General features: G+C 40.8%; 1 protein-coding gene across 4 annotated transcripts in view; it reads right to left on the reverse strand.

The window, feature by feature from the left end:
• Window positions 1-17299, reverse strand: part of VRK2 (VRK serine/threonine kinase 2) — a 46902-nt gene that overhangs the window by 18055 nt on the left and 11548 nt on the right. For all 4 annotated transcript variants that reach the window (XM_082756734.1, XM_082756733.1, XM_082756736.1 and 1 more), the window contains exons 4-7: window positions 16839-16926; window positions 16592-16700; window positions 15081-15173; window positions 5535-5667 (exon numbers count right to left, since the gene is read on the reverse strand). In XM_082756734.1, the coding sequence (XP_082612860.1) occupies window positions 5535-5667; window positions 15081-15173; window positions 16592-16700; window positions 16839-16926 (423 nt within the window). The remainder of the gene's footprint in view (window positions 1-5534; window positions 5668-15080; window positions 15174-16591; window positions 16701-16838; window positions 16927-17299) is intronic.

Here is a 17299-nt window from a genome sequence, read left to right on the forward strand (position 1 = left end):
GCTGCAGTGCTGGCAGGAGCTCCTGAAGCTCTTGGCCCACCATGGGTGGTCAGAGGGGCCAAAATCAGCCTGGCAGTCCTGAGGGTTCACGTCCTCTTGTAGCTGGAGCACAGCTGGCCAGCAGCCCCGGCCTCGGGATGCTTAACTCGCCTCGGGAGCCACGGATGCAGCAACACGCCTGCTCTGCCCTGCCGCGTCTGAGCTCACGAGCACAGGACCTCACTGCAGAGCCTCCTAGCTCCTCGTGCACTGCTGGTGTCCGTAATGCTCTGCTGCAGCTGCAAGAAGAGAGCGTGGGCAGGATCCTCCTCTACACACAGGCAGGGAGCGGATTAAAAAGTAGGACTGGTGAGATGGGAGGTGCTGAAGAGGGCTGGGGTCCTGACTCAGGGATTTAGAAGTTTACGTAGTGGGAAGATGTTGGGAACTTCACCATCAGGTCTGAGAGGGAGACAAAATGCTGGTGGCAAGAGGTGGGCTACCTGGTCAGATGGAAGAGGTCCCAAGGCTGCACTAAGGAGAACGCATGGCAGGGGCTGGGGACGGGAAGCTTTACTCCTTCTTTACATCTGTGTGGAAAAAATATATCACACAGGTGAGGGGCTGGCAAGCAGCCGTGAGGTTCACTAACTATTTGAATTCCTGGTGTAGAGCATGAGAAACCCAAACTAAAGAAAACAGCCAATTCCAAGCCACGCTCATCAGCTGTGCTGGAAACAGTGATGCTCATCTTATTTTTGCTACTTCTGGCCATTCTTGGCAGGACAGATAAGCTTGCAGAGGTGGTTTCAAGAACCTATTCAATCTTTTCTCTTCTCCTTGCTAAAGCCTGACTCTTCTTTCACTTAGAATGACCTTCTGCTCCCTCTTCTGCTGCAGACACATTTCCAATCCAACATTCAGAAACTAAAACATCTTTTTATTTATTTTACACTGCAAAGTTTCACCCATTTTTCACCAGACCAGTTATATTTTCCTTTTATTTTTGGATTTACAGTTTGTCCTGCACACAGTCTTCAGGAAGCACATACCAAATTGCAGCAAATCAATAATTCATTTGACCGACAAAAAAATGCAGCAGGCTCCCTCTGACTCCTAACTGTACATGGACAGGCGCCAAATAAACCTCTTGATCCAGAGCCACTTAGAGCTGAAGTTCCCTAGAAGCCATGCAGGCTCAGAAAGAATTTGTTTCCAGGCAGAGGTGTTTATATTCCTGCACATCCTTCCTCACAAAATGAAGCCTGCAGGTATTCCAGTCATCCCTTGAATGTAAAAGAAAAGTGAAAATGGACAAGCGCTGGGCTGTGTTAGTATCAACAGTTCTGCCAGACCAGTGGGAAAAGGAGAGCAAGAACCGCCGGGCTTGCTCCTCGATCAGCCCGATGCCTGCACACCCCGAACAAACACAGCACACGAGCATCTGGGGGGACCTTGAGGCACGTGTGCTGCAATAACCCCATGTGAAGGGCACAAAGAACTGGCTAAAATGTGGCATCACAGATAGCTGCAGCTGCCTGCCCCGAGGCAGGACATGAAAATACACTGAGACACCTTTGTCTCAATGAGAGCCACTCAGAGAAAACGTATTTGCCAACCACCAAAGTAGCCCTTACTGAGGCAAACTTCTTCAGATGCTCTGCTTATCCTTAAGCCTGTCAGAAGGCACTCCTGCTGTCTGAAGCAGCTTTTGCTATTTTAGATGTCAGTATCAGTCCTGCAAGGATTTTGGTAGGCGCCCTACCCAACTCAAGAGATGGCAGAACTACTAATAGTTACTGTGAAACATTTGTTAAAAGGACGGGCAGAGTTATCCCGAAATCTACGGCAAACAGATATATGCAGGAGGGTATTCATAGACAGTTCATACTTTTATGCTCATCAATGATAGCAAATTAAAACTGGTCTTACACACTCAATGCACAGGACTAGAGTATTTAAAAAAAAAAAACTCAATATGTTAAGCGCAGTATATCTCCAGAGAAATTAGGTATTGACTGCATGCCTCAGTGAGTAGAAAATCTACAAAAATCCATAAGAGGCATTGATCCAAATATTACATTTTAACACTAACTATGTAACAATTTTTTAAATGTACATTGGGTGCAGATATAATTCTCTTTAATTATCAATCAACAAACAAAAATGTAATACTGTTTATACAGTATGGTCTTTAAAAATGAATACAATGAATACGCTAAAATACTGTGTGAAAACTAACAATGCAGTTGCACCGTAAGGAATTTGCATCAAGCTAAAAATGGTTTTAACCTAAAAAACCCTGTAGAATGATGCCTTATTTGGTGCCACTTACTGGCCACACGTTTGCGAAGAGACCCAGCCACTGAACACGGAGAGCTGATGGTGTGGGATGGCAAAGCCCCAGCCTGGGCCCTGGCCTGGCACAAAATGAACCATGGGTACGGGCAGGATGTAACCGAGGTCGCGGTGAACACCTGCAAACAGGTGCCCTGACACGGGGCATGTGTGAGCTGTGCAAAGCTTGCAACACAAAGGACGAGCCAGCACAAAGAGCCAGGACACGGCAGGGCAGCTGCTCCCAGCCTCTCCCAGCTCGTGGGACCCCTTCGGCTCCCACCCAGCCAGCAGCCCCAGCAGCCCACACCAAGCTGCCCTGGCTGCAGATGCAATTCACATCCCCCTCGACCCTCACTGGAGGCTGTCAGATGAGCACAGACCCAAAAGTGAAACTTTCTGGGTCTCGGTGGACTGCAAAACTACAACCAACGAGCTCCACGGCGAGCTTGGGGAACAGACACGAATGCAGCTGGGTTAATCTCTCGATTCAGCCACGGAAACTCGTTTTGATTTAAATCAGTGAGAAGTGGTTGCGTTTGATTGGCGTTATGCAAGGAGGTTATCATACTCAAGCATTGCCAAGAGGCACTTTTGTAGGCAACAAATTCATAATTTTAAGTTTCAGCATGTACCACAAATCCTTGTGTATATTCAGGTAGCTACTTTACCAGGAAAACCAGAGCAAGTCAAAATGTTCTCATTTGTCTAGCTCAATACAGAACTGGTACTGTATAGGGGTTTTGAGGTTTGAGACATATTTATGTTGCTGCATAAACTCAGGAAAACGCCCCCTGGAAAGGATCTCATTTATATAAAATAACATTTAAAAAAATTTGAACTCTATTCCAAGAGCATTAAAATAAATAATATTCCATGCTGAAAATTTGGGTAACAAATTTGAATTAAGGTTGCCTACGTGGCTGTAGTTTGCCAACAGTGATGCAGTCTTCAAACACTTCAAAAGAGCACCTCGTCTCACTTTGTACTGGAGACTGTGCTGAGACTCAGTCACAAGTCAGGAGTACAGGAGATTGTTGAGAAGCCCTTACAAAACTGTTGGAAGATTTTTAGCATCCTAAAACATCTCTGCAACTCTGAAGCTCACAAGAGATGAGATGTGGGAAACCAGTCACTGTATTTTGCCATCTGGGCCCGTGTAATCTCTGACAGAAGTCACTGCAGATGCAGATTTTCCCCGGGATGTTGAGAGACCTGCTGCAAATGAGAAACTGGTAATTTGACCTTAATGGATTCAGGCTGTTACAAAGTCAGAGCTGAGGCATTCAACATGCACAGTTTGGATTCTCTGCAACATACCAGATCTGAAATTGTGTTCTGCAGGCTTTTCTGACAGGAACAACAGAAAAATCTGCAGATATTCTGTTTGCAGCTATTAGCAAGCATAAATTTTTCAAGTGTAAGATGGGGGAAACCCCCCTCCTGGCAGCTACTTTGCTGAATATTTTGTGTTCTGGAGTCCTTTAACTTGCAGCAATTTCACCATGGCTGTAGCTACTTGAGGGGGGAATCTAACCCCGCAGCTTACTAAAGAGAAAAGCTTAACTTACAGTTGAATGTGCACACTCTTTGTCTCCCACGTCTGTTAAATTTTCCTATTTTTTCAAATAAAAAGAATTACCTGGCTTATAATCATAGATTTCTCAACAGACACCTGTCTGCTAGACAAGCTAGCTACTGTAACCATCCGACTGCTGAATCCCAAAGTCTCCAGCCTCCACCTATTCTTCAGACAGTGCCCACATAAAACGCTAGCACCTAGCCACATCCCTCACTACCAGGACAATAAGCCACTGTCAGAACTCCAGAAAATGCACGGGATGCTTCGGTGGGCTACAAGAGGCTGGAACAGATGCCCTCTTCACCACTGAATGTTTTTTTGCAGGTGAAATCATGCAATTGTCTTAGCAGCAAATACTTGACAGTCTTATTTCATTTTTCCTAATGACCAGAGTTAAACGATTGCAGGTTTTAACAGCGCCGGCAAATTATCAAGACCCTCTACATTACATGGTCAATGGTCCTTTTAATAGAAAAAGCAATAATATACAGTTGTTTGTGCCAACTAAAACTCGTTAGAAAGTATTAGTTTAAGGTAACAGTTCAGCAGCTATTAACAAGCACAAATTTCTACAGTTATCACTTGTGACACTATGATCCGAGCCAAACTGGCAACAGCAAACCATTCCTTTTGTTTTAGAGGATCTTGGGGTGGAGAGGGGGGAGTAAGGGAAAGAAAAGTTAACAAAAACACTGTTTCATAGCAAGAGTCAAAGTTTTTCAATAATCACCATTTTTTCACTACCATAACATTAGAATTGACTTTTTGTCTTGCTGACATAGCAACTAAGAAAGTTGTGTTGCATTGACCATATTGATTGTGAACAATGCAGCCATCAGTGGGACTTTGCACCATATATTTTCGATATTGACCTCCCATTCCCTTTTCCATGGCTCTGTGGGTCTGCTATTGGATTTGGACTGCAGTGTAATAAACAGCTAAGGTTTAATTAATGGTAAATGAATACAAGACATAGGTTATGACTTTAACTAATTAGGGAATTGTTGAATTAAGTCTGCCTTGGAATGCAAGGCAGTACAATCAATATCCAATAAAAGGACTATGTATGTAATTTACCTGCAAATGTGTTTCCAATACCATCAAAGTGAGTTTAAATAAGTAAGATATATGAAAGGCTACTGGAAAAAGATTTCAAAAATTTAACACTTTATGGCTTCCGAGAAGGTTTCTCTCCTTGCAGAAGGAATGTCATCTTGAAATATCCCCTTATAACACAGATGGTGACACTCAGACACAGCTCTCCCTAAAGGACAGTGCAGACCTGAAAACGTTTTTCCTTGATAATACAGCATTAGCATGTGCTGCCTCTGCAGAGGACAGCGAACACAAACCAGTACTCCCAACGTGAACCAATTAAGTTCATCGGCAAGCTTTTCTTAGGGCATCTTGGTGCACCTTCCAGTAGCAAATGTGCAGTGGCCTTTGGGTTTTAGTCGTGCTGCCCCCTTCCCCAGCAGCACTGAAGAAGCGTTCGCAGGTACAAGAGGAGGTCACCACACAAGGGCCCAATCAACCTCACGCAATCCCCAGGACTACTTCTATTGTATACATCAGCTCTCACAGCCTGATTACTCATGCTGTAATCACTCCTCTGAAATACAAAAAAGAAACCTACCTACTCCCTTGTGGGCATCTATGCTGGTAAACTCTATTGTCCCATTATGGCCCTTCCTAGGATTTTCCTGATACTGTTTGTGGTTCCCATTGGGACAATATCTGTAGGAAAGTCCATAATCTGCAAGATAAACCTGGAAGACATGAACAGACAAATGAATAATGCTTTTGTCCTTTGAAAGTATAACCTTTATAATTAAGTCTTAAGAAACTGATAGGTTAAGGACAGCCTTAGATCTAAATTTTATTAAACCAAATGGTGCCTTAGGATAAAATATGTACAACTAGGGGCTATAACAGCTGCCCTCCCCATTTAAATCCTTCCACTACCATACTCTTATCTTATCCCAGAGTCGAGCACAATTTCAGTCTTTTTATTTTGTTCCTAAGCTCTCTGCTCTCCAGGTGGGCATCTAGACATCATAAAGCACAATATGCCTTTTATGTATCCTCGTGCTGCTTATGGGACCCCTTTCTCTCCTCACTTAAAACATGCTCACACACCCCTCCTCAGATCTCCCATCAGCTGAGACTGTACAACTCCATGTCAGCAGCACCACACGAGAGCCAGGAGCAGCGAGAGGCTGCAGCTCCCCAGCACGCAGGACGCCAGCGCTAGCAGGGCCCGTGGCCGCGGGCTGTACCTGACTGCGGTCTCCTCTTCTTGGATGTCACTGCCAGCAGCTTTGTGCTGGCAGCAGCTATCTAAACAGAGTGAGTACAATAAAACAAAGCAAAACAAACCAGCCTTGAAAGCAAACCTAGTAAATCACTCCTGAATTTAAACTAAACTTGAAGAAGGCACAGAGACAAACTTCACTCCAAGTTACTCTGAAGCAAATCCAGAGGTAAATCAGTGTACAAGTGTAAAAATAAGAGAGCCCTCACTGGGTATGAGGTAGCACACCAATGCATCCTGCCACACGTTCACCTTTCCATCCTGGCACAGGTGATTTTTTCCCAGGTGCTTGGCTATAGCTACCTAAATAGCTCTGCACTGGGAGATGCACTTCGACAGTCGTAGCACTTCACTGTGAAGGTATCAACTGACTTAAAACTTACAGCCACGCTCGCTTCTGTGGTGTTTGAAACTGAAAACTGAGCGGCTCAGGCGAGCTGAATTACAATTCCTGCTCCTCTGCTGCCTGTCAAGACAACCCCGAACAAGTCATGCGGCTCCTGTTTCTCTCTAAGCATAGCGCATCCGTGTCAGTTCTGCCACTTGCAGAATTTAGATTAAGGACACGTGTCCACTCTGTGAAGTTCAGATTAACATGTTCTACCCTCCAACGGGGGTGGACTTAATACATGCACATGGTCAATTACCGCAGCGCAGCTGACAAGCAGGAACTTGTTGAAAGCAGCTGGAATTTAATCACAATCTGTCCACCCCATAATACCCCATAGGTTATTTTCTCACTCTGTCGTTTTCACACTCCCACCTGGCCTTTGACCCCTTTCATTGACCAGTTCTCACATTAGGTAATTGCTTTAAAAAAAAAAAAAAAAAAAAAAGTTAAAATAAATATCCAAGTATGGTACTTTCACTGAAAAATAAAATAAAAATGTTACAGACTGCTGTTACACTGCCAATGGAACTGAGCTCTGGGGCAGAAGCAGAACCACCTGAAAGCACAGAGATCATTTCCACTAAATCAAGTTATAAAGAAAAACTTTTTCTTACTCTAATCTTCGTTTTTGTTCTCTTCAGCTAAAAGATAGTTTATCCTATAAAAGTCTACAATAAACTCCTCTAGCACTCACTTTTAATTTAATTACATCACTCCTGGTAGAGGAAAAACAAACAAACAAAAAACCCTCAAGAAAACACAACACGTTATTTTGTAGCACATTCTGTTGAATTACTGATTCCTGTTTGTGCTCCAGGCAGCTTCAAATCCTGGGATGGCTGGTCTCTTGGTTTTACTGTTTCTGCTGCAGGATCTGTGCTTATTTGGAGCGTGTAAGCTGGGATGCAGTGCTTGCTTCCTGCAGGTTGATGGCTTTTAAGATTACTGATGATGTTTTTCACTTGACAGACTATACAAACCGTGATACAAGATTAAAGACTGTATGCGTATTGAGAAAATCTGGGACAAGGCATAAACTTTGTTGGGTTCACCAATTTGATTTTCTCCTGCGTTTACTCTCCTGCATATTCCTGATGCTCTGGTACCTGTCCTAATTGAGCCCACAGCCCGTGTGAGAGAACTAATTTAAAGTACCATAAAGCCAAGTTTTGCAAGACTTCTGCCTCCTTTGTGGGCTGGGAAGGAGAGCAGGCCAGGAGACGTATTCTTCCCCGGCTACGTAGCACATTTTCGATTTTGCTTGACTACCGATTGCTGGCATGTACAGCCGATCAGGTACAAGAAGATGAAATCCAGAGGGGGATTTGAACCTTTACAAAGCCAGGCTATGCCTTAAATTCAAATGAGATTTTAACCATTAGAAGAAAACAGCCTAAGAAAAGCAGCCCTGACAGCTCTCTGCTGCTGCCTGGGCTGCGAACGCTACACAAGGTGACAGACAGCAGCCCAGCCTTGGTGGGCTGCAGGAGAGTAGCCACAAACACTTGCTAGTTAAACCTGAACCTAGTAATTAAGTTACCAGGTCTCATCCTAGTAACTACATACCCTTGATCTGCTTTTCAGCAACAGATATACTTAAAAAAATCCATCAGTAGTAGTATCAGCAAAGCAATTTTGAATTTCTACTGAAAAAAAACCAACAACCCTAAAAGCAGGAAGTAGTTTTAGATTACCCTGTCTCGACTGAAGGAGGTAAGGCATGGAAACTAAGCAGCAATGACTTCTCGAAGCCCTGCACAGGCAACACCTGGGAGTGCAGCAGTTTGCTCCTGAAGCTGGGCAGGAGTGCCATGGCTCAGCGTGCTTCTGGCCGAGCCACGGAGCACTGCTCCAGCTCTCAGGCCAGAGTTTTTTCCATAATCACACAGTGCTGGTAGCCTCTCAAGGGAAAGCCCCCGGCAAAATGAAACCCCTTTCAGCCTGCACAAAACCAGCAATGCCCTGCTACAACCTTGCCACAATCGTTATTAGAACGTCTACATTATTTTAAATTACCATTAATTTCATTTCATCAATTCTCATTATAGCCCTTTCATCATTAAAAAGATATATAGTTTTTTATAGCTAGTTGTCACTTTTTGATAGTGTAACACTGCGTGCCCTTCTGAATTTGCTCAGAACTTGGTGGGTAGGGGTAGCTGAATAATTTGTGTGTGTGCATTTTAAGGAATATAGGGAGAGGGAAAAGAAGATAAATATTAAAGAACATTGAGAAAAATGAAGTCAGCATTAGCATGAGTTTCAATAACAAATATTTTCATCTGCATGCTTTTTATAGTAACAACAAAGCAAATAAAAAGAAAACAAAACATGCAGAATAAGATACATAAGACACTTCAAACAAGAAATTATATCAAGGATGATGAAGGTGCAAGTGACAGAAGCCTCGAACAGCTGGTTTTAGCTGTGTTACATTAGACACTCCTACCCCCGCACTTTCTTATTTTATCTCTGTTGATTTTATTCACGGCTTTTGTTTGTTTGTTTTTTAAACGCATCCCAGTTTGCACTAGACTCAGCAGTGCCTAGCATGGTCTGTTATTAATAGATTTTGTTATAGATTAGGAGCCAGATTTCTAAACTCTTCGCACTTAATTTCATGCAAACATGAACGTGCCATCTTATTCAAGCAAACAGCCACACAGGCACAAGTAATTATTTATGTACACAAGCAACCAGCTGTAGATTTGGTGGTCTTCTTGTCCTTTCTGTGTGTGACTCCCTCACATTGCTTTAGATGTAAGGTGCTCAGTACCTGCTAGACACACAAAATTCTTAAACTTGTGTATGTTATAACACAACTGCACTAATTTGGGAAGCCACAGGACCCATGCTTTGGATTCTCATGGTGTATTCTTTATCTGGCAGTACACATATCAGGAGCTTCATTGCTGAACAGCTGACAATACAGAGATTTTCTTTGGATGGTTTCTTCCCACTGGTTCCATCACTAAGTTTGTGCAATGCACTGCAAGTAACTAAGTAGATACCAGCTAATATGATGCAGATTGCTGATGGCCAGAGAGCTGTGAGCTTCAGCTGGACCCTACACTACAAAAAGATGGGCTAAAGCAGGTCTTCGGACTGAAATCCATCTTGGGATAGGAAGTTTTAAGTGTAACAATTAGGACAGAAAAAAAAACCAACACAACAAGGAAGGAGGAAAGACAAACATCTGTGCCTGTAGAAGACCACTTCCAACTCTCCTCAGCCTGTTTAATTTCTATATTCGGGGCCTAGCATGTTCTCCTGCTTAAAGAAAAGGGTTTGGAGTGAGGAAGGCTCATTGTTTTTTTCTCAGCTTTACACTGTTGCGCACATACACAGAATGGAACCAGGCTCTAGAAGAAATACAGGGAGATAGAATGGTAGAGAAATGTACGTGCACAGAGAAATCAGAATTTATTTTGGCAAAGCTGTAAACATAAACCTAGTGCTGCGTTATACAAGGTTCCAATGCTTTGTTAAATGTGTCTGAATCTTGCCAAGTTGTAGCAGGTAAAGTTGGAAGAATGTTTTGACTAGAATGGTGTTTATTGCAAGTTTTAAATAAAAAGAAGTCAAGTAGACTCAGAGGACTGAATCTGTTTAGAGGGAAATATTTGCAATGGCTCATCATCTCACAGGCTGGACTAACACTAAATCCACAGAATAGAACAGTAATGTCAGGGGCTTTGTACAAGCTTCAGACTAAACAATTCAAAGACATCCTTCCAGCTGACTACACCTCTTTCAGACTTTAAGGAGTAAGTGTCAATTCCACCAATCTAAATATTTTTGAAATACCTTATTTTAAGAATACATCACGCTCACCATAACATGCTGAAATTGTGCTTGAACCTATCCTTAATTTTAATCCACTTCTCAAATCCTATCCAGGAAACAGCTGCCTTTGTAGACCCATTTGGCCACAAAAACGTTCAATGACACTGCCAAGCCCTCCATGCAGGCCAAGTCTAAAGCTGTTTCTGGGGTGCCCAGTCTAGGTTCTTGGCTCTCCTTTTCTTCTGTACCCATGCATTTTCATTCCATGTCTTTTTTCCTCTTTAAAGCCAAGAGGAAACAGAGCTACAAGTTCCAGTGCTGAAATCAATTCAAATCCAAGATGTCTGGGCCATAACCACCAGAAGAAATTAAACCAGTGTGAGCAACTTACTGCTACTCCAAAAGTAGCAGTAAGAGTGATGAAAGAAAATTTAGGGCGTCTCATTGCAAAGCTACATCTCAAATCAGAGGAGTAGCCAATGTCTGTGTGTCAAGCTCAGCTGTTTCTGTATACCTGGGTACTGTATCCTTCCTAAAAGGCATGAAGGGGAACAGAAAAGATTTCCTTTTTTCTCAGTTCACCTGCTCCTTAGCAGATCTGTCATGCTGGACTGAAAAGCAGGAATCACAGTGATTCATCTCACAATGAAAAATAGCTTAGAGTTGGAATTGTTTTCATGCATGTTTTTTCCTGTATGATCAATGCATGAGCTTTATATCTTCTGCACTGCTCCACTGAAAGCTGGTCTTAAATTTAAGATTTTGAAATGTTTCTTTATTCTTCCTTTTCCTTCAAGACCATCTATGATTAATGTCTGGGAGTTTTATTCTGTAACTATCATGTCTAAGAAAAACTTAAAAGCAAAACTGAGGTGCAAATCTAATTTTAAAATTTACAGCTTGAAAATGCAAATACATGACTTCTGGTAGAGTCTTGAGAGTCTGCAACACATCTGCCCATACGCTGCATAAAAAAGAAAAGCTACAAGAATTGTTTTGAATAGGCATTCTTCCAAGCCTTACTTCATTTATTAAAAACTCCAATTTTAAGCATTTCCCTCGTGACCACTTGTCCCTTTTAACAGTATCATAATTTAAATGTGTTTAGTGGATTCATATTCCTCTTTTAGAGTCTACTCCAGTAACGCTTGTTCTGTTTTATCATACAAACAGTTCCTACCATGCACCAAATCATCTTCAGCTCGCCACAACACAGAGTGCTTCACTTGTTCTGTAATTTATAGGTCTGATCACTTCAAGTTTGCTTTCAGGCCTCTCCTAGATTCATGGGCTGTGTACTTCCCTCAGTACATCACTCCTATTCTGTCAGTCATTGTGCTGGGTCCATGTTCAGAAACATATTGACTAGAGAATTGATCTTTTGACCTGTAACTCGCTGAATGGCCTCGCTCCCTTCTATTGAATAGATCTGCAGCTAGCTGCTCTTTGAGGTCAGTTGATTCTGATCTTCTAACTATTTCTAAACATCATTTGGAGGTCACAGAGTGACAGGACCTTTACTTTATTTGTTTCTCTGCCGTGCCACACAAGGTAAGGGATAGCAATATGGATTTCACATGTTATTTCAAAAAGGGGACTATGATATTTATTGACAGTGGTGTAAATTCACTAGGTTAATTTATAGGAGAGACAGCGTAACAACAGCAAGTTTAACACAGAAAAGTAATCTTTTCTGGAACTGAAGGACATCAGTGGCAAATTTGCATCTAGGACACACAAACAGACACTAAATAAACAGAAGCAAAGTCAGGCTAAAGGTACATATGCTTTTTTTGAACAGATTTCTGTCTCTTCACCAAAACAGAGAAATCTGAATTGTATTTCCGTTCCTTTTTATATATAAAAAGAGATTATTTATGGGTTCCATTTAAAAACTAATATTTCTGTAACTGACAGCACACTTCAAATTTATTTTCTCTTAAAATCCTAAATCCTACAGAGCAAGAATCCCCTCAACATAAAATTCATAACAAAAACTCACCAGATGAATTGTTAGCTCAGACAGCTTTATTATACTAACTTCCCCAGGAGCCAGAGGTCTCCCAGCTTACATTCTCTTCCTGAGTTGGAGTTTGCCATTGGCAAGATGCTCCCACTCAATATGAAACTAGCTTGACCACGTCACCACCCAGATCCATTGTTTTAACCAACCAGACCAAGGCTATCTAGCTATCTACCATTTTAACAGAAAGAGGTTGGATAAAAAACACGCTTCACAAGCATTTTGTAGCAGTAATAGCGTTTGAGGTTTTCTCTAAAGTCTCTAAGATTGATACAAGATTCCCAAATACAGCATCTCTGACAACAGTTTGGAAGATATGGGTCAGGTTATTCCACATTGTTGTCATATTTAGTCAGTGGTAGCGCTCCACAGAACTTCTAAATACTGTTCTGGTAAATACATAACAGCCTCAGCTTACCAGCATGTTATAAAGACAGCTTGATTTATAGAAAAGATTGTCACAACACCATGAAGCCTTACAATAGGAACAGGACAAAATTTGGAATAGGATGAAATGACTTTCATATAGCAATTACAGCCAAATCATTGGCATGTGCATATGGCTAAGACCTAACAAATGCAGAATCACGTGTGCAAGTATACACACACTTTGAATGCCCACGTCTGCATGAGGATATTGTCTAGGGCTGCATGTGCCTGCAGAGTAGCATGCCCAGGTAAAGAAGTACGGGGCAGACAGCACATCAGCCAACAGTTCCAGGGGCAGGTTTATTGAATTACATTACAACATCTAACTTGAAATTTTACCTGTGGTGTTGGTGAGATTATTCCTTCTCCTGCCCCACAGAACATACATGTTTGAAGATATATGGCGAACCAATTTGCTTTTATTTGTCCAAAACCTGTCCCCATTAAGCCGTCTGTGCTGCTGCGTAAGCTCAATTCAGCACACATTTCCTTAAAAATACATTTACAAATAATCATCACACACACACATGAACACATTGCGCTTCCAAGCTCTGTGAACATGGTTCTGGGCTGGTATGGTATAGTTATCATGGTTTCGGTGAAACCAGCAGACTTGTGGCCACTTGCAGAATTTCAGGCGCCTGTGACTAGGGAGTTTATTTCCATTCAACCTCACTTCATTTACTAATATCTGAACAGCTCTCAGTTTTCTTAGGCTAATAGAAATGCAAGTTTAATGCACATCTTACTAATGAAAGCAAATATGAGAAAAATTTTCCTCTTAACTATTCTAAATAGGAATGTGATTTTATTTATTTTGTTTTACAGAACCACTTCAGTGGAAAACACATTTTACCATAACAAAATTCTGAACAAGAAATCTCAGCAGTAACTTACCGTTTTTACACTTCAAGCTAGAAGATACTTAAGTTGGAATATCTATTAATATTTTCTGTATTTATTAAGTTACATTTCCACCTTAAAATTCTGTCCAGTAATTCAAAATTACTTTAATCTGTCAATGAATTTGCTACTCATGAAAACTAAATACTAGTATGCAGACAATGTGAGAAACAAATCGGATCACCCCAGAACCTAGCTAACTCAAAAGCAGCTGATCAAAGTCAGCTACGTCTTAAAATTTTATGATTACTATCAATGGACAATTCCAAAATGATTTCAATGTGAAAAACAGCAACTTATCTTGTTGTCATAAAAACACACAATAGCCAAGACAAAAAAAAAAAAAAAGTCATTTGAGTTATGTTGATGGAATTGGGTAGCAGATCATTTTGCCTCTAAATAGGCTTCTTGGATACAGCAGGCTGGTAAACATCATAAACTGAGATTATGTACTGGCTGCTACCACTGTCTAAAAAGACGGCAGTTTTAAACAGTTGTGATAGTTCTTAAACTATGTATTTTAGAAAGCTGGAAAGTTAATTTTGAATCAACCATTTAACTTGAAACTTGTAGGAAAGTAGATAAAGTTTAACGGTTCGACCTTTAATGGCAGCGAGCTGTTTCGTAATATCTGTTTCTTCATCACTGTGGTAGAAAAATATAAAAAAAAAAAAAAAAAAAAGGGAGAAGTATTGCTGACAGCTAATTACATTTAAGTGAAATTAGATTTTTTTCCCCTTATGAAAAAGGCATACTTAAAATGTATTGAGAAAAAAAAAAGACGTGGTACAACCATACTGAGTATGACAAGATCAAAAGGTTTGTTTCACAATGTTTTACTGAAATGCTTCAATTTCAAGCCTAGCTTTAGGGTATTAGACAGCAGCAACCTTAATGCTACTCATCTGCCATATCCAGTACAACAAGCAGGACATAACAGTTAGTGGTATGGAATCACAATTCATGACGATAATAGAAAGCTAGAACATCCTAAAAATGAAAATACAAGGGCCACATCCTTAAACTCTAATACTATACTTACACTAGCATAATCTAGAACAGGAATTGCGTCCTCTAACTTACCCTGCTGATTAGTTTACCTGTCCCTTACTACTATCCCAGTTAACAGAGCCCTAAAAGAAGCAGCAGAATTTTATTCTTTCTCAAACAAGGCTCCACAGAGACACTATTGGATTTGTCATGAGAGAATGTGAATATTCATGCCCAAACCTCTCTTTTATTAATACATGAATTGTTAACACAGAATACGCGTAACTAACTATTAAACACTTAGGAACATATTCATGTAACAGTGTAGGTAAGTAAACATGCTTACCTCATGTGGATTGGTGTAGCCCAAAAGCAGATTTGCTGCTTTAATGTCACCATGAACATACTCATTTTCATGTATATATTCCAGAGTATCCAGCTAGGAAGGATTAAAACAGAAAAAGAAAGCAAGCATCATTATCATCTCCACTTCTTCACCTTAACCCTACCACCAAATATTTCTCACTTATGCAGTGAGCTCAAGGGCTACACAAACTGAGATAACATTTGTTTTGAGTTAGAGCACAAGGACTGCCCACTCTTTCCACAAAGCCTGTTCCCACCATGCACACTGCTGACAGCAAATATTAAATAGTTGTACTGTGCCATGAGTACCCCCGTCTAACTACCATATGAGTCCCAGCTTCTTTGATTACAAAGCCAAACAAGCACTTTATAAATATAGGAGGAACTGCTAAGAACACCAAGCTCTTCAGAAGAGCACACAATCAGCCCTGATGGTTTGTAATATATTTGATCCTGTCAATTATTACATGGCCCACATTTCACATCATTGCCCCTTTCTCATTATCATCTTTCTTCAGCTCTGCGCTGAGGTACTACAACAGCTCTGTTACTGGAAATAAACAACACGTGCACCTGTCAACTCAAACAAAGGACAATCCTGGCTGCTGGAGAACACAGTGTTACAAGTTAGTCAGTGATGCGACTACAAAAGCCGTTCGCTTTCTTTTATTATTATTTTTAGGTTAGAAGCGAACATTGGAGGTCTCTAGTCTAAAACCCTGCTTCAAGCAGGGATAATATGAATTAGATCAGGTTGTACAAGAGACTAAACAGTCAAGGTTTAAAAGTCTCCAAGGATGGACATTCCACAACCTCTGGGATGCCTGTTCCAGTGCCAAGCCATTCTTTCTGCAAAAACCTTTCCTTTATATTCAGTCAGAAATCCCCTTTCTTGCAATTTATGACCATTGCCTCTGCCCCCACTTGCTGTGCACCTCTCTTCAGTAATAGCAGTCCTTCACAACACAAGTTATAATGCAAATGAAATCATACATAATTTTCTGTTAGAATATGCCAATCTACACATTTGAAAACAAAACCAGTATTTGCAGACTAGCCTAATCTCAACCCGTACTACCTGTGCATTCAGCAAACACTCAAGTTTTTGCATTCAAGCATGCAGTTGGGAACTTTGACAAATATGGATGTCTAATACAATACCTTTCAAACACTGAAAAAAATCAGTACATGCTAAAGCATGAGAATGGGCTTACAAATCTCAGTCCAGACACACATTTTGAAGTGTATGATCTATGTTTTAACCAATTAGAAAAAGTTGGGTTTGAGCCTACCAACTTCGAGTTTGCAGAGGGTCTCGATTTTGCACTTAACATTCATTTTATAAAGGATGAAAAACAAGAAAATGCATAGAACTTGCATGTGTTTAATTCTAAATTCAAAAGCTAACTAAATAAACTTTATCTTTTAAGAATAATGATCTTATTCATTGAATTCATGAACTGTGAGACAGTTTTCTCTCTGCATACATACCATTCGTGCTCCAAGTTGCAGAACAGTCTCCTTCTTAAATCTACTTCCACAATCTTTAAAGATTCTTTGAAGGTCTTCCCCCAGTCTCTCCATGACCATGAATCTATAGCTATCCAGAAATACACAAGAGGGAGGAAACTTTAAAGACAAAGCTACAAGTTTGCGTCAGGCTGAAAGGAGGTAGCTCCATTTTGTTGAAAAGGGATTTTCAGTCAATTTCAAGCTTAATTACAATTCATCTTATTACCTTTTTCCCTTGTACTCAGTCAAGCCTGATCCCCAGAACACTGGAATTCCTAAACATCTTATTTTTTTGAGATTCATCCATTTTCTTACTGCAATAATAATACAGAAAATATAATACTGGGTTAACTAGAGAATTTCAGGAATTAGTCTATTTTTTAGCCACCAAGCCAAGACTTTGAACAAAACAATAAAGCAAGCATAACTTATTTGGCAGTTACTGTACCAAACAAAGGATTGTAGATTTACACTGAAGTTCTCTACGTTCTCCAAAACAAGAAGCATTTTTTGTTCTAGTAATTTGAAATTTTGTTCCATACAAAGGCAGATACAAAGTTATCAGTAGCTGACGAAATAATGCCTTTGGAAGCTCTACTTTATTTCATACAGAGTACTTCAGCTATCACAAGTGCTTCTGTCTACCAGCCATCTAAGTCACCTGAAGTCTTTATGACAGTTCCCAGA

Source organism: Aythya marila (assembly GCF_965140915.1).
Source record: "Aythya marila genome assembly, chromosome: 3".
Classification (NCBI taxonomy): Eukaryota; Metazoa; Chordata; class Aves; order Anseriformes; family Anatidae; genus Aythya; species Aythya marila.